The sequence below is a fragment of the Mauremys reevesii genome, linkage group 10 (assembly GCF_016161935.1).
Source record: "Mauremys reevesii isolate NIE-2019 linkage group 10, ASM1616193v1, whole genome shotgun sequence".
Lineage (NCBI taxonomy): Eukaryota > Metazoa > Chordata > Testudines > Geoemydidae > Mauremys > Mauremys reevesii.
The window spans coordinates 41,079,960-41,101,692 of record NC_052632.1 but is presented as its reverse complement, the minus strand read 5'-3'; the positions used below and the strand labels follow the sequence as shown (position 1 = coordinate 41,101,692).

Here is a 21,733-nt window from a genome sequence, read left to right as displayed (position 1 = left end):
AGCCCTTCCTGGTTCAGAGGAGGGGGGTGGGAGCTTGGCTGCTGCTCATGTGGACAGCAGGCTCCACGTCCTAGCTCCTGTTTAACAAAGATCATGCGAAGTGCCACCCAGTGGTGCCGGAGGGCAGCACACATGCAAGAGAAGCACAATGGCCAAGTCAGCAATTCCCACCCACCCTGCCCCATTTCCTGAGAAGCTATGGACGAACATCCTGCTACCCCACGCTGGCATCCCGAAGGGAGATTTAGTAGCGTCACAGGCAGAAGGGCTATTTACAGTTTCAGCCTCTTTCAGCACCTACTGGACTGGATTAGGGAAGATTCGCGGCAAAAGCCTTGCAAGGGCTATTTTCAGACCACTCTGCCTACATGGCCCCTAGGTCTCCCAGGTAGGAATATAATGTTGCTAGATTGACAATTCCTTCACTAACCCGGGGCTGAGCTGTTTCTGTGCACACAGCAGGAGCAGAGGAGACACCTCCAGCTCAGGGAAGATGCACCAGGAGTCACACATTCGATTTTCCAATTATTGTTTACCATCATCTCGTTTGCAACACATGCTCTGGCCAAAAGTTACATTCTCCAGGCATCACAGAGAAAAGAGGCAGCAGCAACACAGAGGTACCATGCAAAAAGCAGCGATATTCAAAGAAAAGTTATGGATACAAGCATCAAATATTTAAACAGGTAAAAATCTCACTTCTTTTAAATACAGAGGATTTAAAACCACATCAGTGAAGAGCCTATTTGTAAAGCAAACATACTTAGCTTCCTCCACCACTTCCACCTCGGCCTGTGCTGTGATTGGTGCATTGGAGTGTGCCCCTGTTGGGTCGTCAACATTCAGTTCTCCATTGGTTGAACTGACCACCTGAAACACAAAACAAAAGCAGCTAGGAATGAAGTCTCTTGGCAGGGTTAGTCAGCAGCTCATAATTGAGTGATAGGCCTGTCCTGACAATGGATACTGTAGGAAGAACATGTAAAACCTACAGCATGAGTATAAGGCACTTTCTACTGTTGATGCCTTCCTCCTGGCCACGGTATACCCTCCTAGAAGTCTGTAGAATTCAATGAGACGTCCCACAGCAGTGATTGAGTGCCAAAGTAGGCCTGTTCTCTACAATACGTTCTCCACAGTGCTTGTTTTAATGGATCAAATGATGGGACTTCCACCACTTCCTTTGAGAGGCTGTGCCACAATCTGTCTCTTATATTCAAACTAATTTTTCTTTGTTTCATCCCATGACTCCTACTTCCGCCCTTGTAACATCTGGTTATATGGGACATTTCTGATGAACATTTCCCCCCAACACTTTTATAGCATATTTTTCTAAAGTCACCAACTTCTGAGTCCCAAGTTTTTGACTCCCAGCAGCTGGGAAACAGAGCTCAACACAAAATAGGTCTAAATGTTTTGACACTAGGTAGCAAGATATCTTGAGGAGGCAAAATGGATTTCTTAGCACTTGGATACAAACTGATAGAGGCACCACTTGAATATGGTCCACTAGTAGCCTGAGTGTCAGTAACTCCTCTGCCCTAGTCACTGCCACTGATGGCAGAGGAACTGATCTGGGAACATACTCTACCTCATTTTCCTCAGAGGAGTGAATTATTTTGCTTTAAAAAAATAATTTTCTTGTGGCAAGGTATGCACTTGAACTCTAATTTACATTTCCCTCAATATAATTCACATCATTGGCTGCTCAACCATTGTCACCATTGGTGGTTTTAAAACACCCAGTTCTCCAGCTCCTAAGAGTCCGAGATAGTGTAGCCAGGAGAACAAGGAGGAGGTTTTGAGAAACTCAGTCACCATACTACAGCAGCTGCAACTATGATGACAATGACTATGGAACAGGTTCACTGAAGACCAGACTGTAGCTACTCTGGTTGGCCCTCTACACTCATCTGGAAAGCACCAGGGACTCTTGAGTACTACTGAAAACCTTTACAACTGCAGATTCTTGAAGTGACCGCACATCCTGGCCAAGTGGTGAATGATGTATGGTTGCTCCCACTCCTATTACCCTGTCAGAAGGCAAAGACAAAGTACCATGCATACCACTTGCTATTATCCCACATTTAGGAAGAGTTAGAGATTGAGGTTGTAATGGTGATAACTAAGTCTGGGAAGCAGTATGGCCTACGCTGCTGTCAGATGTCAGGACTCACGGTGTTACCAGGTACCTGAGCTCCAGAGACACTGGAGGGGGGAGAGAGGGAAGCAAAGTTGTAGCAGTTCTTGAAGGTGGCTTGTTATTTATTTTATCCATATAGATACCCATTTCCCTGTAAGTTCTCCATGTTGTGTGTGCCCCAAGTGTCCTTTTTCTCTCTGGGAAACGTTTATAGGGTGGCTGGCCCCACCCAGCCTTTGCTCAAACACTTCCAAATTCAGTACCTTTCCCAAGTGTTGCTTCTCCTCAGATGCTGACCCTAGTGCTGTTTACACCTTCTCTAATGTTGCCTCTTCTGCTGCTACTCTTGAATGAGCTGATTTATGTAGGGCCTCAGCCACCCCCGTGCCCCAGAAGATTTTGCTAAGGTTTAGTAGTTAATTGAAGCCAACAGGGCCATCCCCTAGTTGTAATTTCTAGGGGCATGTCTACATTACAAACTTTTGCTGATGCAAGTGACATTGACATAAAGCCACCACAGTTAGCAAGTTAGCATATTGCTTGTGCAGGTGCATACTTGGCACCTTGCGTTGTCACAACGCGTATTCACCAGGAGTGAATGTGTCAAAGCACAGCGCAGTGTACCATGTAATGCAGCATCCCACTGTGCAACTCATCGCCTTCCAGTGCACTGCCTTTTTGAAGTTTTGGCAATGCATGGTGGGCCAGAAATGAGTTGCGCAGTGGTGACTGGGAGCAAGGGGTCAAGTTCCCATCATGCAACTTTCTCCACCCCAAAATGTCACCTCTATCCCTTAATTTTTGCATCTATTTTGAAAATCCCATGAACCCACGTGTGACTCATCACTGTCTGCCATCTGTGAGAGAAGCATGCAGTTTGCACAGCTCTGTACTCTTGCCATGAGTGCTGCAAGCACAGGACACACTGATCCTTCAGTATTTGCAGGTGCAAGAAGAGCCATGGGAAACATGATGATTTCCTGGAGGTCAGATTGCTATGGGACACAGTGAGAACCAATTCAAGATTGTTGGTGGTGCTCAAGGAGCAGCTGCAAACGGTGGAATACCGCTTCTGGGACCAAGAACTGGGCACTGGCTGGTAGAATCACATGTAATGTAGGCTTGGGATGATGGCTGCAGAACTCTCGGATGTGCAAGGATCTATGTGTCAAACCTGCCCCACCCCTCCAGCGCAGAGACACTGAAATGAGAGCTGCACTGAGAGTGGAGAAGTGAGTGATGATGGCACTGTGGAAACCTGCAATACTGGATTGCTACTGGTCAGTGGGAAATCATTTTGGAGTTGGAAAAGCCACTGTGGGGGCCATTTTCATGCAAATGTGCAAGCCCATTAATCATCTCCTGTTATCATAGAATCGTAGAACTGGAAGGGACATTGAAAGGTCATTGAGTCCAGTCCCCTGCCTTCACAGCAGGACCAAGTACCATCCCTGACAGATTATTTTGCCCCAGATCCCTAAATGGCCCCCTCAAGGATTGAACTCACAAGCCTGGGTTTAACAGGCCAATGCTCAAACCACTGAGCTATCCCTCTCCCCTGTGTCTCTCAGCAATGTGCAGGATATAGTGGATGGTGTTGCAGCAAAGGGGTTCCTGAACTGCAGTAGGGATGTGTATACAACTCTCTGTTTTGGCACCTGACCACCCTCCCACAGAGTACATCAACAGACAGGGCTGTTTTTCTATGGTTATGCAGGCGCTGGTGGATCCCTGGGGACCCTTTACCCTGCTGGCGAGTCAGGGAAAGTCAAGACACTTGCATCTTCAGGAACACAGGGCTGTTCAGAAAGCTACAAGTAGGGGCTTTCTTTTCTGACAAGCAGATTACCATTGGCAATGTTGAAATGCCAGCAGCGATCCTGGCAGGGCCGGCTCTAGGCACCAGCGTTCCAAGCATGTGCTTGGGGCAGCACTTTTCAAGGGGTGGCATTTTGCCTTTTTTTTTTTTTTTTTTTGGCACTTCTGCGGCATAAAACCTGGAGCTGGCCCTGGATCCTGGGGGATCCAACCTACCTCTTACTCCCCTGGCTCATGAAGCTGTACACTGGCCACTTGGACAGCACCAAGGAAAGATTCAACTATTGGCTCAGCAGGTTCCAAATGACAGTTGAATGCACTTTTGGTAGACTGAAAGGAGGATGGCATGGTTTACTCAAAAGACTGGATCTCTGAGAAAAATATCCCAATGGCTATAGCTGCCTGTTTTGTCCTGCACAATATCTGTGAGGCAAAAGGGAAAAGTTGCTGCTGGGGTGGAGGTGGAGCAGCTGTCTGCTGAGTTTGAACAGCCTAATGCAAGGGCTATCATAACAGCTCAGTGTGCAGCTACATGGCTCAGGGAGGCTTTGAAAGAGCACTTTAGCGGCAAGCCACAGTTGTGGTGGACTGTGCACTACCTAGGCCTGAAGTTTGGGGCCTCTTAGGAATTGTGTGGTGCTTGGTGCACACCTATAAACAGAACACTGACAAAGCACTGATTACTGCTGTGATGCTTGCTGTACATTTATGATTATTACACTGACCCTGAGTTGTGTCACAGTGTAAAAGTAAGTGGACACCTTTGATACCACCAGTTATTCTGCAACACATGTTAGGAACTAGTAAAGATGAATTATTTTCCAAACAATAGAGTTTTAGTGAGTAACAAACGCACTTCAAAACTTCTGTGTATGTTAAAACCAAATTAATAAATTTAGTAAGATTTTAATGTAACAGAATTTAACAAAAGGAAAGGAACATTTATGTCCATTTTGGTTACACACACACACACACACACACACACACACACACACACACACACACACACACACACACACACACACACACACACACACACACCCACCATCTGTGGCTCTCACAGGTCAGTGTATGTGAAGCTTCGTCATCTTTACTGTCCCCTGGTGTCCCATAGTAGGGGTAGGGATGCGGTCCCTGATGCCATGTGAAATATTGGGGGGGGGTAAAGGGAGATACTATACTGGAGTTCTCCATGGACTGCGAAGGGAGGCAAGCCTGGGACTGTTGAAACTGTAGATTCACAGGCACCTGGATTATCTTTGTTTGCAGCAGAAGCACCATTATAAACTGGTGCAGCTGCCTCTGACTCCCAGGCCTTTCTCCTGTCAGCTTTTTCCTTCTCCAGGCTGTCTGCAATATTCACCCTCCAGGTCCTCTGCTGACAGCCTGGTGCAGCACTGACTTGCAGAATCTTGCTGAACATGTCATCCGAGTCCTCTTCTTTCTCCTCCTTATCTGACTCAGGCATTCTGAGAGTGTGGAGGGGAGCCCCTGAAGGCTGCAATGGCAGCAGCTACAGATAAAACACAGAGGTTCCAAAAACAATGAGGAGTCCTTGTGGCACCTTAGAGTCTAAAGAATTTATTTGGGCATAAGCTTTCGTGGGCTAAAACCTACTTCATCAGATGCATGGAATGAAAAACACAGAAAGCAGTATAAATATTACAGCACATGAAAAGATGGGAGTTGCCTTACCAAGTGGGGGGTCAATGCTAACGAGGCTAATTCAGTTAAGGTGGAAGTGGTCTATTCTCAACAGTTGACAAGAAGGGGTGACTATCAAGGGAGGGAAAATTACTTTTGTAGTGCTAATGAGGCCAATGCAATCAAGGTGGATGTCACCTATTTCCAACAGTTCCAAAGTCACAACAAAAAGTGAAAGTTAAGATACAGAACTCCCTTCCTGTGCATGCCTGAAGTTTTAAACAAGACGCTTATTGACACCTCTGCTTCGGAGTGCTTGTGCACAGCGCCATGCACAGATTCTGCCATGGTGACTATGGCCTGCCGGGGGTAAGAAAAATGAGGAAGGAATTGCTCGGTTGCATGAAATGATGAGTAACAGGACACTGGCACTGAATACTGGCACCTTTTCCACAGGCAGTGGTGATTTTAGCTGATATCTCACTCCTAAGGGTAACAAAGGCACAGAGAACACAGCTGCTGATGGTGTCCTGAAGCTGCCCCGGCCTGTGTACTGCTAACCTGTGCATTGCAATGGTGTCTGCTGAAGTTATCGTTGACTGGTGTGGGAAACCGTCCTACCGTGGAGGAAGAAATAAGGCTGCCATCCCTAGAAAACTGCTGGAGAGGATTGCAGAGGACTCCATGAAAGTTTCATTGAAATCTCTTAGGAGGATTCAAGAGACATCCCTAGATACATAAACTGCACTGCATGGTCCCCTGCCTAACTGTACAAAGGAATGAAAAGCAGATAACGGTACTTGGCTTAATTGTTCTGTTGCCTCTTCTAATACCAGTAAATTAATGAAAAGTCGATAGCTGTGTCCTGTTAATTTGGGGGTTCCAGCAGAGTAATCGGAAATAAATTTACACACTTTTCCTTTCCCTTCATTGGGCTCGCCCCTGCTTGACTGCCAGGACTGGCTGGACCACAGTGGAGTCTGAAACAGGTCACAGCATAACTAGACGCCTCAGCCGCATGTCCCCCATCCTCCTCCTCCTTGTCCTCGCTGTTCACATCAGGGGCCTGTGACTCGGGCTCCTCAGAAGAATCTATGGTGGCGTGTGGGGTTTCTGTCAAGTATGGCGTTATGTTCTTTGTAAATGTGGCAGGTCTGTGGCTTGGCTCTGGATCAAAGGCTTCCCTGACCTTCTGGTATGCCTGCCGCTGCTCCTTTGCTTTCACATGGCACTGCTGCTGATCCCTGTTATATTCCTTCTCCTGCATTCCTCGTGCAATCTGCTCTGAGACATCCATGTTTCTACAGCTGGTCCCCAGCTGTGTTTGCATAGCCTCTCTCCCTACAGACCCAGGAGATCCAATATCTCCTCTCTACTTCAAGCCAGAGCATGTCTGGAGCACGTAGCCAGCATGGTCAGCTGCACACAACAGTGGAGAGCTGCTAGGTGTGCTCGCCAAGCTGGATAATCAGGAAAAGGCATTTTAAAAATTTGCAGGGCTTTAAAGGGTGGTGTGCGGGGGGGCTTCTGATCTCCGTGACTCCTGGGCAGTGAAGTTCACAATTGTGCCCAGAGCAGTCAGTGCCGGACATTGTGGAACAGCTGCTAGAGGACACTTAGGCTCGACACAGATAATGCAACATCTACATTCAAGCTATGTCAACCTCAATACGTCAACTATGGCTCAACACTGCTTAGAGAGGTGGTGTTACTATGTCGGCATAAAGGGAAGCCTACATTGGTGAGAGACAAATTTAAGTGTCAACTAGGTTGATGCAAGGTGGCTTATGTCAACCTAACTATATAGCACAGACCAGGCCTAGGGCAGTTAAACTTTCTACAGATGCTTTTCCATTAAACCTAACTTCTCAGAGGGCTTGGGTTTTCTCTTCATTTTTTACCCAGTAACAATTTACTATGTCACACATGGCAAATTCCTTCCAGGAAAAACAGCTACTGTTCAAAAACTGATCCCTAGAAGACCCAGATATAGCCAGGCATCAGCTGAGGAACTCTTTAGGTGGCCATGATACAGGAATAAGACTAGCTGCTTCCATAAATGATGCTTATGGGCACAGTGGAGCAGTTCTGATTTTCACTAACAGGTAATGTAGAATCACAGGGTTAGAAGGGATCGCTAGTCTAACTCCCAGAAAGATGCAGGATTTGTTGAGTTGAAATCATCCACGACACTTGGCTATCCAGCCTACCTTTGAAAACCTCCAGCAAAGGAGCTTCCACAATCTCCCAAGGCAGTCTGTTCCACTGTCCTACTGTTCTTACAATTAGGAAGTTTGTCCTGAGATTTAATCGAAATCAAGTAGAGATTTAAGGGTTTGCCACATGATGGAGGAAGTCTCTGCAGAGATTTAGAGGCTGCAGTGACTAAGGGGTTGCCTACACAGGGAAACTTACTGGCATAACTATATTGGTACAATATAGCTATGCTGGTATAATGCCTCCTGTGGACACACTTATTTCAGAATAAAAGTACCTTTTTTCAGTTTAGCTTATATCACTTTCAAACACACAAACTAAACTGGAAAACGGCACTTTTATTCTGAAGTAAGAGTGTCCATCCAGGGTATACCACCAGTATAGCTGTAGTGGTATAATGTGTCTCTAAATTTTCCTTGTTTAGACAAATGCTGAGTCAGTGTAGAACAGAGCCACAGATATCCTGCAGACACTAATTCCTCATCCCAGTTTTCAATGTCTCGGGTGCCCAGAGAATTCTCTAAGTGAAAAGGCCCATTAACATGCTGGACTATAAAAAACAAGAGTCCCTTGAATCTAGCCAAGTATCAGCAGCAAAGATTTATACCTCAGCAAGAACTGATATTAAAGTTGCAAGCAGTCTTTCCACACAGAAGTTCTTGGGAAGCTTGAAAGGGGGCTTGTAAGCATGCCATATAGTGTAAGAGTCACCTCATGGCCAGTCTGGCTAAGACCTGCACATGGAGAATAGTACCATCCCATCCAGGAGGAGACTCCTATAAGCAATGATTAATTTACTGGTGATGTTACTCTCTCAGTAGAGTCTGTAGTGTGCACTTTCAATTGGGATTCTACAGCGTTCTGAGAGCTCTATGAAGTGACTTCACCTCAATCATTCTTCAGCTGGTGAGAGACCTTATGTGCCATTTGGGTGGTGAGAAACAACACCTTTAAAGTACCTCCTGACGGAGGATGCAAAGGATTCCATATGGCATAATCATAACCGTGTGTGTAGAAGAACTGTATTTGGCTTTTGCCAAGTGTTTACTCTGTGGTGCACATAGTACCTACCCAGAAGGAAGGAGGGAGAAAAACAGTATGCAGATCCACAGACCAGCAGATCAATCCTTTATGACTGAATATTCAAATAGCACTTTTGTAAAACACCTCCCTATATCAGAGTGAAAGAACAAACTAGTTCACTGTGCAATGTGTATAATGCTTCTGAAGAATTTTCAAAAAGTAACAGGGCTCAATTCCGCAAAGGCTCAGACCTCTCTCACTCCCTCCAGTTCTGGCACACACCATGGAAGAAATCTCTTCACATTCACTTCTACACACCCAGTTCATATGGCCAAGCCACAGCTTGTGTCACAGAAACCAGAGCTGAGCAAGCCAAGCAGCTGTCACATGGCAAACCACCACGAAGGAATTCAGTTCATCGCTAAAATGAGCATTGATAGTACACAACTCTCCTTATGCTTTAATGGCTTGTGTTCCTTCATTTTAGGTATGGAGCCCAGGAGGAGGCGGCATTAAATGCATTTTGCATTTATTCCTCCCTGTTACTAGTGTAATAAAGCTAGGCTTAGCGAGGCTGGAAGGCAGTAAGAGAAAGCTGATTTATGAAAAAGAAAACTCTTTTCAGCTGATTTGGAAATAAGGAGTTGTGCATAATGTTAACCCTTATAGTGTTTATTACTGTTACTCATTCCACCTTCATTACCACTATTACGTCGCTTGTTACATCCTATCTCTAAAACAGCCAGGGCTCCTGCCCCACAGAGCTTACACTTTGCATTTGTACAACACTTAGCACAACTAGGCCCCAACCCTGACTGAAACCTTAGGCTTCTTCTCAAATACAAACAAACAATTATGAGGTAATACATTGGGGACCTGGAGAAATACAAAGTCAATATAACCTCAATGTAGCATCAATGTGCTTCTCTCATCAATCTGAGGGGAAAAGTAACTGTACATCTTCCTCCTACTAGCAATTCTACAGTGCATCACTACAGTCAACCCAGTGATGCCCCCCTGGATACATCTCGTAAGATGCATTCAACCATCTGCTCACACACAGTCTACATATAAAAACTGAACTAGAAGAGCAGTAACTTTTTCCTAGCACTTTTGTGCTTGTATGCAACAACCCACTTAGGTTTATGTCAATTGTCAGTAACACATCTAATTGTTTTATAGCTTAATTACATCATTTTGGAGGATTGTATAGTCGATACACAATCCTATTCCGTATTCTCTCCGCTAGTTACAAACAGGAATAGTATTTCTTCATATACTAAACTGTGGTTAACAGTTTATCTGACTATCAAGTTTTGGTAGATCGCTCCATATATCTTATTTTAAATAATTCCTGGTAAAAAGCTATTGCAGGGACTGTAGCAGTAAGCTGAGTTGACCAGTCATTGGTCCTCTTGGGTGTCATGAGACTACAGTTTAAGCATTAAGCTACTGCAGGACAGAGCTTGTCTGCTTTGTGAAGAGCACCCAAAAAGCACAGTTGCTTCTGAATACACACAGTTCTCCTGATCACAGGAATACTGTAGCTGAGATTAAATGAGACGTCAGGAATTTTAAACAGATTCTGATGGCAAAGCTGTGCAGGTCTGGAAGAGGTAATACCTGTACTGATCCCCCATGACGGTCTGCAGCCAAGTGAGATGTCAGGTACGAGGTATTTGTCTGCCGGCTTGGTTGGATCTCCCACTCTCCTCGGCGGTCTGATGATGCCGTCTGCTCAGGCATTCAGAAGCATGACAGCAAGAGATGGAAGGAAAGATAAAGGTGAACCAAGGCAAAGCACTGAGAATATAATAGTTAGTGGGGTTAGTTCACTGAAAAAAGCAAGGCATTTAAAAGAACATTTAGGTTGGTTAAAAGTTCATTTTACCAAACACATTGCACGTTTGAGAGCAGTAAGTGCTGGAGAGGATTCATTCAACCCAGCAAATGGAGAAATGCATTTTCAGAAAACATCTGAGCTACTTCAGTATGGGTTCTGTTTAGATATTTTGACAAAGGAATTTACAAACTAGTGAATGGAACTGTAATATATTTTTAACGAGGTCTGTCAAGACACAGATACTAGAGTTTATCTGCAGTGGGGTCAGACACACAAATCCAGCCTCCACTGGACATAGGGCTTTTGAGTCCAGGAGCCCAAACTGCAAGATGTCTGATGAGAACCATGTTTATTATACCAGGAACTGGTTTCAAAACACACCCAGTAATGCAAAAAGAAATGTGCTCAAAAGTTTTCACACCTACTTTGCAAAAGTGTGAGTTTTTCCTGAAAACAAGCCCGAGTAAATCAGAAGTTGTTATAATGTTCTCTTCTTCCAAATGGAGACAAGAGTACTAAACTAGTCAAACTAGTTGCTTTCAGCTACCATTACTTAGCAGGAAAGTTTTGCAGGCTATGGCTACACTATGAGGCTTTTAGCGACACGGTTGTGCCACTACAGTCATGCCGCTAAAAGGCACACAGTGTAGCTCTCCTGCCAACAGAAAACTTCCACCCCCCATGAGGGGCAGCGGGCGGCTTTGTCAGCAGGAGCACTCTCTTGCCGACAAAGTGCTGTTCACGCTGGCGCTTTTCATCTGTAAAATGTTTGTCGTTTGGAGGTGTGTGTTTTTTTAACTCCTCTGAACAACAAAAGTTTTGCCGACGAAGTGCCAGTATAGACAACTGGGAACCTTCCCCGCCCTGGCACATGCTGTTATCACCCCCTTTCTCCTGTGTTTTTCCTGTATATTCCATCCCCTGCCCACCCTCCCCCACCCCAACATGAGCCTGACATCCTTTTCTGTCTGTTCTCCACTCCTTTCCCTCCTCATCTTGTTTCTTGCTTATTCCTTTTCTCTCTGATGTGTATTTTGCTTCATGCTGCTGGTGATGACCTTCTCCATCTCCTCTCGTGGTTGCTCCCCCACCCTAGTTTTTATTTATATTGCAGGCGTGCCAGTTTGGGATAGAGGCTTCATTATCCTAGGCACTGTGCAAACCATGGAAAGACACTTCCTGCTGCAGAGAGCTTAAAATGGAATTACTACTAAGCATCATGCTGACCAGGGTGCAGATGTCTCTGGAAGAGGCAAGTTTGGCAGCTACCTAGTGCTAACAGAAACATGTCTGCAATTGGGACTGATGTGGCCAGTAGCATACTTATTTTTACTCTGAATTGGTTTAGCTTCAACGTCTAGCCACTGAATCACATTATGCCTTTGGCTGCTAGATGTTTTAAGGATAAAATCCATTAATGATTGTAAGGTGCTCCAACATTACACCGGACAGCCACAGAATCACTATGTAGATACTTAGAAATAAGTGTGTGCATTGAAGATGAAAAATGAATAGACCTAAAGGCAGCACACAGAGCAGTAACTCAAGCTGTAATTGCTGCTGCAGCAGGGGTTAAGATCTGATCCTGCTGCGATCAGCTAGAGCCTACATTAAGTTCCATACTCCAGACAAGCTTGGAGTTTTAACCCTCTTGGTGTCTAGTAACGGAAGGCAAAGAAGTCAAACAATGGCTATTGGAAGCTCTGATATTGCCTGGCACAAAATGACAGATATAGCTTAACAGGGTAGGTGGCTTTCTGAAGCTTTCATACTCCAAGGCCACAAGCTGCTCTCTTTAGGACAGATTGAGCGTGATCTGCTCAGTGTGCCTATAATCGTTTAGCTGCATAGGGTCTTGTGCTTCCAGGTGCCTTGGCCAGCCTACCTGCAAGTTTTTACTTTTCTAGGAAGAAAGGCCTGATGTAGAACCATAATCAGAGAGCTCAGCTTAGTTCTACACGACTGACAAAGGTTACAGGTTAGCACATACATTAAATGTTATAGCATTCTGAAATAGCCATATGACTCCCATCAACTCCTTCTGGGTTGGGTACCTGTATCTGAGGGCAGAACTCGCCCCAACAATTCATTTCTGTTTTAAATGGAGAGAAATCATGTTTAGTTGCTTCTGGGAACACAGAATAAATCACTGATACTTGAGAGTATAAATGCATGTTAAGTCAGTCAATTAACCCAAAGTTAAGCAAAGATCTTCACACTAATCTATGACTTGGCTAATAGTGGGCTAAAATGAATTACTCTTTAATTATGCTTTGTCAAAACATGCTCTGCTGCAGAAATACTTTTCCATGGTACAAAATGCTTTTGAGAAGGATAAATATTCTGAGGACCTGATCATTTTGAGGCTGATACAGACATCTTAGAGAACAGATTTCACTTAGGAAAGTACCTAGTAAAGTACAGTGAAGATGAATCCAAAGTCGTTTCTGATTCCACTCCATTCTCTGGTCTTTGTTTTGTATAATTTGTCCTTTTGAAACAGCACACAGGAGCAGCTTGTGTACAGGACTACAGACTCAGGCAGGAAGTCTATTGGCCCAAGCTGTTCTATGGCACTCAGCTAAACTGCAACATACCGTCTGTGACCTGGCCTCTTACAGCTACTAGTGAACATCTCAAATCCAAACAGCATGTAGCCGTCTGCCAAGAACGAAACAGGGAGGGGGTGCCACAAAAAAAGAGCAAAAGAGAATGGGGGAGGAGGAGTGACAAAACAGCAAAAACTCCCCAGAAAACAAGAGAGGGAAAAAGGAAGGAGAAAGAAAATGGACAGAAAACAATGGCTGTAATATTCACAAGGAGATGTGCCTGCAAACCAGTGGGGAACCTATTCCAAAGGTCAGATTTTGACATGGGATTTGTAGTTTAGGTTGACTTTCTAGGTATAGTTAGTTCTTTTAAAAGATGGGAAGGAGCAATGGAAAATGTTTCCAGAAGAAACTGGTTACACCACAGTGGAGAAGTCTGGTGATCAAGTGGACTTTGCACAGCTTGTCCAGTGTCACCATTTCATCATGGAGAATACCCACAAGGCACAAATCTCTCCTAGAACAGAAGGAAATTAACAGCAGTAGCTCACAGGGTTACCCTGGCCATACACATCCTCAATATGGCATAAACCCAGGCACAGAAGTATAGCAGGAGATTACATATTGAGACAACTTTACCAACAGGGGTACAAGAGAAACTTCCCCCCCAATCAAACAATGGAAGTAGAACAAAGTACTCTCTGACAATATAGGGAATGGTTTGAAGATCTGTGCTTTCAGCCAGTATCTTATGCCCCACACAAAAGTCTTGGATCAGGGTCCTTAGTGATGAATGGGCAGAGGCTTCTCATCCCTTCTGGGCAGGGGAGGGAATCTTGTGGTAAGTTCGTATAAGGCCATATGTAAACCTCCAGGAGATGGGATGATTTAGAGAGACTACCGTACCTCCTGCTAATTACTGGCTTTGGAGCCAGTGTTTTTTGTTGGGCTGGGTGGAGGTAGTTGAGGGAAGTGAGTTAGTCACCTGCACATGCATATCAGGTAATGTGGCTTGCATCTCATTCATTTATGGTGGAGGGGAAGGGCAAGGCTCTCATCCTCCTGATGAGCCTAGGATTGGTGCATGAAGTGATAAGATTTCCAGGTAAGAAACCCAGGCTGCAGAATGTGATCTCTGTTCATAGTGCTCCTATTTGATTTCTGCTTTGCTGCACCGCTCCTGGATTTGTTTGCACGTTGTTTGGAATGCATCCTTCCAGCTTTTTCTTTTGTTAATTTCTAATATGCCTCAGTGTTGGGATGTTTAACAACACTGTTTTGCCACCATATTTCTCCCTCATCTAAACCAATAGTTGAGGCCAGGGTGCAGCGTCACAAGTTGTGTAGGAGCACAACACAAACTGCTGCAAAGGGGTTGTAGTTCAGTACTGAGGTGCATCAGAGTACCACTCTGGACACAGATTGGCCAGCGAGGCCTTTTTGGACATTACTGGCATTATGGTAGTACCTAGAGACCCAATCAAGGATTACACTGTTACTTGTTTGTACAGCCCAGGCAAGGCAGGATGAAGTAACAAAATGATCAGAGTTTAACAAAACAGAAGTTTCAGTTCATTCCTTATCTAACCAAGGCCAGACTCATGCCCTTGTAGTCATCATGACAGAGGCAGGTTTGAAAGGATTACAGGGCTGGCACCTTTAGAAATTTTGACAGGGAATGTTTCCGAAACAGAGCAGCATGGGAAAAGGCACAGTGGTGTTTGGGCGAGAAGCGGACAGGCAGACCATAGAGATTGCTATCGCTGAGAGAAAGCAGCAGTTAACAGCTTGACAAGTGGTGATGTCACTAGATCTCTATGGTGCAAGGCTGAAACTCTCACAGTATGTAGATGAAACTGGAAGTCCCTGTGGTTCAGCTTCATCTGCCCATACTCACAGACCTTACTGTGTTAAAAGGATACATCATTTAAAAGCCATATTCTTGCTTTAATTAGCATCCTCTCCCCTTCAGGAACCCGAGGCAGCAATCTGCTGTGGAGTCCTTGCACTGTGAGACAGTCATTTTCCTGGCTCTGCTGCCCTTTGTGACAATAAGACTCCTTTAAGAGTCAGAATTGAAGAGCTATCCAGCAGTCCACACATCACAAGGTCAGTTTTTCACGAGGGCACTTCCCAGTTAGTGAGGCATCAACCAGGGTTTTCCATAGTCCAGGGGCTCTTGACGCCACACCTCATCACTGCCTCTTCCACCAAGGAAAAGAAGTGATTTTCAGATAATGAAAAGAAAGGTCCATAGAGTCCATCTGGAACATTCATCAATATGTCTACCACAAGACAGGCATTGGAACTCACAGAAAAGTTGATTTTAAAAATTACATATTAATGGTTGAAATGGTCTCTAGATTTTAAAAAATAGCTAGTGGAAATGAACCATGCCAGGGTGTGCATTGCTATACTGCTGCACTTCTCAGGGGTTGAAGGCACTTTACCTTCATCTAGATGCCTATTCTATTCTATCCAGGTTCTTACAGCAACCTCACCACCACAGTAACTGAGTGCCATCCAGCAGTTCATTAAATGGCATGACTAACATCTCTCGTTTGCTATCTCCCTCAACCTCTTCCCAGGCGAAGAAGTGTGTGTTTAGTGAAGCATTTTTAATGTACATGCTGCTCTGCATTTATACCAGAAGGCCGGTCTGCACCTTGTGCTTGGAGTGAAAGCTGGCGAGGTCTTTGACAGTCCTTTGTTCCTGTGAGTTCATTCCACATTTGTGACTCAACACATCCATTAATACCCTAGAAATGTGCACCTTGATGTGGCTAATTGCCAAAGTAGTCAATCAATGTGGGCAATAGTGTAAGTGGTCAATTTATCTACTCCAAGACTGAAGTAGCAGGGGGAGCTGCAGGACATGACAGATAGAGCTGTGCTGTTGGTCAGACCCAATACGCATGAGCAGAGCTGTCTCTTTCAAGAACTCTGAAGTTCATAATAGATATGTCACAATTTGCGATTATATTAACCAATTCAAAACTGTAGCAATGGACATCATCTAAATCTAAGCAAATGTGTCAAATTTAAACCAAACATTAATGAAAGCTGGAAACAGAAGAAGAGCATTTTTAGATTTTGATTAAGTTTTCACCCAGTTTGAGAGCAAGTATACTGAACAAAAGAAACTAAAAATGCAAATGTATCAAATTAGCAAGCTTTACTTTTGTGGGAAAATGAAGGACTGTAGGAGTTACTTCAAGTAAGTAGAAGATATGAGCAATGAGATTGAAATAGCTAATCAAAGATTGCAATCAGTTTCCTGCCTCCCCATCCTACTATGCTCCCTTGGAACATTACTCTCCTCAAGATGTGGAAGGCGAGCCCTATCCTGGCTAGAGGAAGAGCACAGCCACACAGGCTGAATGTCCTTGTTCAAACTGGGTGAGAGTCTGAATATTAGGCAGTTACACACAGGAAAAAAGGAGCCAAGTTATCTTTGAGCAAACTTGTCGGCCCTTCAACTAGTAAATCCTGAACCTTGCTGAGAACTAAACAGCAGAGTCTGCAAAAGGAAGCAGAATGGAGAGTTAATCAGGCTTCTCTTTTCAAAGCTACAGCACCTGCCTTTTAAAAACATTCAGCACAATTAGGTCTGTTCTGGCTTGTTTTAACTTCCACCTAGCAATAGTCGCTAACAACGGCACCTTCCTAGTCCAGAGGTTCAGCCTTCTCTCTCGTAGCAGTAGGAGATATATGCTCCTATTAGTTTCTTGATTTAGGATGACAGAGGAAGTGAATCTTATGCCATCATGTGCCAGCAAAGCCCCTCTGCCATGTACATTGGCCAAACTGGAAAGTCTCTACGCAAAAGAATAAGAGGACACAAGTCAGACATCAAGAATTGTAACATTCAAAAACCAGTAGGAGAACACTTCAATCTCCCTGGACACTAAATAACAGACTTAAAAGTGGCAATTCTTCAACAAAAAAACCTTCAAAAACAGACTCCAACGAGAAACTGCAGAACTGGAATTAATTTGCAAACTGGACAGCATCAAATTAGCCCTGAATAAAGACTGGGAGTGGATGGGTCACTACAAAATTACTTTTATAGTGCTAATGAGGCCAATGCAATCAAGGTGGATGTCGCCCATTTCCGACAGTTAACAAGAAGGTGTGAGTATCAGCAGAGGGAAAATTACGTTTTCCCTCCCTTGATGGTCAACTGTTGCAAATAGGCCACTTCCACCTTAACTGAACTGGCCTTGTTAGCAATGACCCCCCCCACTTGGTAAGGCAACTCCCATCTTTTCATGTGTTGTTATATATATTCTGCTTACTGTATATTTCACTCCATGCATCTGATAAAGGGGGTTTTAGCCCATGAAAGCTTACGCCCAAAGTGCCCCAAGGACTCCTCGTTTCTGAATCCTTTAGAACAGGGGTTCGTAACCTTTTTATTTCAGAACCCGCCCCGCCACATGATATAAAAACTCCACAGCCCACCTATGCCACAACTGGTTTTCTGCATATAAAAGCCAGGGCCAGCATTAGAGGGTAGCAAGCAGGGCCCCCACGAAGTTAAGTTGTTCAGGCTTTGGCTTCAGCCCCAGGTGGCAGGGCTCAGGGCCCTGGGCTTCAGACCCATGCAGGGCGGGGCTTCGGCTTTCTGCCATGGGCCCCAGCAAGTCTAACACTGGCCCCACTTGAGGACCCCCCAAAACCTGCTCACAGCCCCTCAGGGACCCCTGGACCCCTGGTTGAGAACCACTGCTTTAGAATACCAGGGCAAAGCACTGAGTGACACACACTGTACCTCCCTCAGATAATACAAAGTCAACAAATCCAGATGTTAAGTCTTATTTCTACCAGGACAGTCTTTTTAGGACCTCCCTTTGATTAAATCCCTTCCCCCAATTTCTCAGATCAGGCTTGACTCTCACTTGGTTCAGGAGTACCATCCCAATACACATGAAACTACTATAAATGCACTTTCCTTTAAATGTATTTCACGGCTATAAATCAAAGAAAAAGTTTGAAACAGTACTGTTAGAATCACGTAGGCCTCTAGATTCAAGAAGTGGATAGAAAATAGACATGCCAGAGAGCTGCTCCTTACAATAGAGTTATGTGGATCTAAACAGGTAGCTGAAATAGTAGCTTACAATGTTAACATTAAGGGAAACACACCCCTGCCTCAGAGCTTAGAATCTTACTTTCAATCTTTAGAAGAGGCCATTAGGACCAGATCACTGGGTTATGGCTATGCAGCACAGTGCACCTTGAACCTGTTTAGGAGTGGCCTTGAGTCTCACAGTGAGGTTGTTACATTGCAGAGATAACATAAGTGATCTCTCTCCTGTCATCCATCTCCACCCTCTGATAAACAGAGGCTGGGGACACCATTCCTTACCCATTCTGGCTAATAGCCATTAACGGACTTAACCTCCATGAATTTATCCAGTTCTCTTTTAAACGCTGTTATAGTCCTGGCCTTCACAACCTCCTCAGGCAAGGAGTTCCACAGGTTGACTGTGCGCTGAGTGAAGAAGAACGTCCTTTTGTTTGTTTTAAACGTGCTGCTCATTAATTTCATTTGGTGACCCCTAGTTCTTGTATTATGGGAATACGTAAATAACTTTTCCTTATCTACTTTCTCCACATCACTCATGATTTTATATACACCTCTATCATATCCCCCCTTAGTCTCCTCTTTTCCAAACTGAAAAGTTCTAGCCTCTTTAATCTCTCCTCATATGAGACCCATTCCAAACCCCTAATCATTTTAGTTGCCTTTCTCTGAACCTTTTCTAGTGCCAGTATATCTTTTTTGAGATGAGGAGACCACATCTGTATGCAGTATTCAAGATGTGGGCGTACCATCGATTTATATAAGGGCAATAATATATTCTGCTTCTTATTCTCTATCCCTTTTTTAATGATTCCTAACATCCTGTTTGCTTTTTTGATCGCCTCTGCACACTGCGTGGACGTCTTCAGAGAACTATCCACGATGACTCCAAGATCTTTTTCCTGATTTGTTGTAGCTAAATTATCCCCCATCATATTGTATGTATAGTTGGGGTTATTTTTTCCAATGTGCATTACTTTGCATTTATCCACATTAAATTTCATTTGCCATTTTGTTGCCCAGTCACTTAGCTTTGTGAGATCTTTTTGAAGTTCTTCACAGTCTGCTTTGGTCTTAATTATCTAGAGCAGTTTAGTATCATCTGCAAACTTTGCACCTCACTGTTTACCTCTTTCTCCAGATCATTTATGAATAAGTTGAATAGGATTGGTCCTAGGACTGACCCTTGGGGAACACCACTAGTTACCCCTCTCCATTCTGAGAATTTGCCATTTATTCCTACCCTTTGTTCCTTGTCTTTTAACCAGTTCTCAATCCATGAAAGGACCTTCCCTTTTATCCCATGACAACTTAATTTACATAAGAGCCTTTGGTGAGGGACCTTGTCAAAGGCTTTCTGGAAATCTAAGTATACTATGTCCACTGGATCCCCCTTGTCCACATGTTTGTTGACCCCTTCAAAGAACTCTAATACAGGGTTTCTCAAACAGGGGTCACCACTTGTGTAGGGAAAGTCCCGGTGGGCCAGTTTGTTTACCTGCCCCATCCACAGGTCTGGCTGATCGCGGCTCCCACTGGCCGCAGATCGCTGCTCCGGGCCAATGGGAGCTGCTGGAAGCGGCGTGGGACAAGGGACTTACTGGCCGCCGCTTCCAGCAGCTCCCATTGGCCCGGAGCAGCGATCCGCGACCGGTGGGAGCCGCGATCAGCCAGACCTGCAGACGGGGCAGATAAACACACCGGCCTGGCCTGCCAGGGGCTTTCCCTACACAAGTGGCAACCTCTGTTTGAGAAACCCTGCTCTAATAGATTAGTAAGACACCATTTCCCTTTACAGAAACCATGTTGACTTTTGCCCAACAATTTATGTTCTTCTATGTGTCTGACAATTTTATTCTTTACTATTGTTTCACCTAATTTGCCAGGTACTGACACTAGACTTACTGGTCTGTAATTGCTGGGATCACCTCTAGCGCCCTTTTTAAATACTGGCGTTACATTAGCTATCTTCCAGTGACTGGGTACAGAAGCCGTTTTAAAGGACAGGTTACGAATCCTAGTTAATAGTTCTGCAACTTCACATTTGAGTTCTTTCAGAACTCTTGGGTGAATGCCATCCGGTCCCGGTGACTTGTTAATGTTAAGTTTATCAATTAACTCCAAAACTTCCTCTAGTGACACTTCAATCAGTGACAGTTCCTCAGATTTGTCACCTACAGAAACCGGCTCAGGTTTGGGAATCTCCCTAACATCCTCAGCCGTGAAGACTGAAGCAAAGAATCCATTTAGTTTCACCACAATGACTTTATCATCTTTAAGTGCTCCTTTTGTATCCTGATCATCCAGAGGCCCCACTTGTTGTTTAGCAGGCTTCCTGCTTCTGATGTACTTAAAAAACATTTTGTTATTACCTTTTGAGTTTTTGACTAGCCGTTCTTCAAACTCTTCTTTGGCTTTTCTTATTACATTTTTACACTTCATTTGGCAGTGTTTATGCTCCTTTCTATTTACCTCACTAGGATTTGACTTCCTTTTTTTAAAAGATGCCTTTTTCTCTCTCACTGCTTCTTTTACATGGTTGTTAAGCCACGGTGGCTCTTTTTTAGTTCATTTACTGTTTCTCTTAATTTGGGGTATACATTTAAGTTGGGCCTCTATTATGGTGTCTTTAAAAAGCGGCCATGCAGCTTGCAGGGATTTCACTTTAGTCATTGTACTTTTTAATTTCTGTTTAACTAACCCCCTCATTTTTGCATAGTTCCCCTTTTTAAAATTAAATGCCACAGCGTCGGGCTGTTGAGATGTTCTTCCCACCACAGGGATGTTAAATGTTATTATATTATGGTCACTATTTCCAAGCAGTCCTGTTAGTTACCTCTTGGACTAGCTTCTGCGCTCCACTCAGGACTAAATCGAGAGTTGCCTCTCCCCTTGTAGGTTCCCGTACCGACTGCTCCAAGAAGCAGTCATTTCAAGTATTGAAAAATTTTGTCTCTGCATTTCATCCTGAGGTGACATGTTCCCAGTCAATATGGGGATAATTGAAATCCCCCACTATTATTGAGTTCTTAATTTTGATATCTCTCTAATTTCCCTTAGCATTTCATCATCACTATTACTGTCCTGGTCAGGTGATCGATAATAGATCCCTAATGTTATATTCTTACTAGAGCATGAAATTACTATCCACAGAAATTCTATGGAACATGTGGATTCACTGAAGATTTTTACTTAATTTGATTCTACATTTTCTTTCACCTATAGTGCCACTTCCACCCTCCCGCACCCTGTTCTGTCCTTCCGATATATTTTGTACCCCGGAATGATTGTGTCCCATTGATCAGCTAAACCCTAAGCATGTGGGCAAGACTCACCAGCCAGACACCCAGGAAAGAATTCTCTGTAGTAACTCACATCCCACCCCATCTAACATCCCATCACAAGCC

The 21,733-nt window shown here is 44.3% G+C and overlaps 1 protein-coding gene across 3 annotated transcripts in view; it reads right to left on the bottom strand.

The window, feature by feature from the left end:
* CSNK1G1 (casein kinase 1 gamma 1) overlaps positions 1–21,733 on the bottom strand; it is a 302,780-nt gene that overhangs the window by 13,775 nt on the left and 267,272 nt on the right. For 2 of the 3 annotated variants that reach the window (XM_039491467.1, XM_039491465.1), the window contains exons 11-12: positions 10,469–10,579; positions 764–870 (exon numbers count right to left, since the gene is read on the bottom strand). In XM_039491467.1, coding sequence (XP_039347401.1) covers positions 764–870; positions 10,469–10,579 — 218 coding nt within the window. The remainder of the gene's footprint in view (positions 1–763; positions 871–10,468; positions 10,580–21,733) is intronic. The other variant, XM_039491466.1, reaches the window with a different exon arrangement.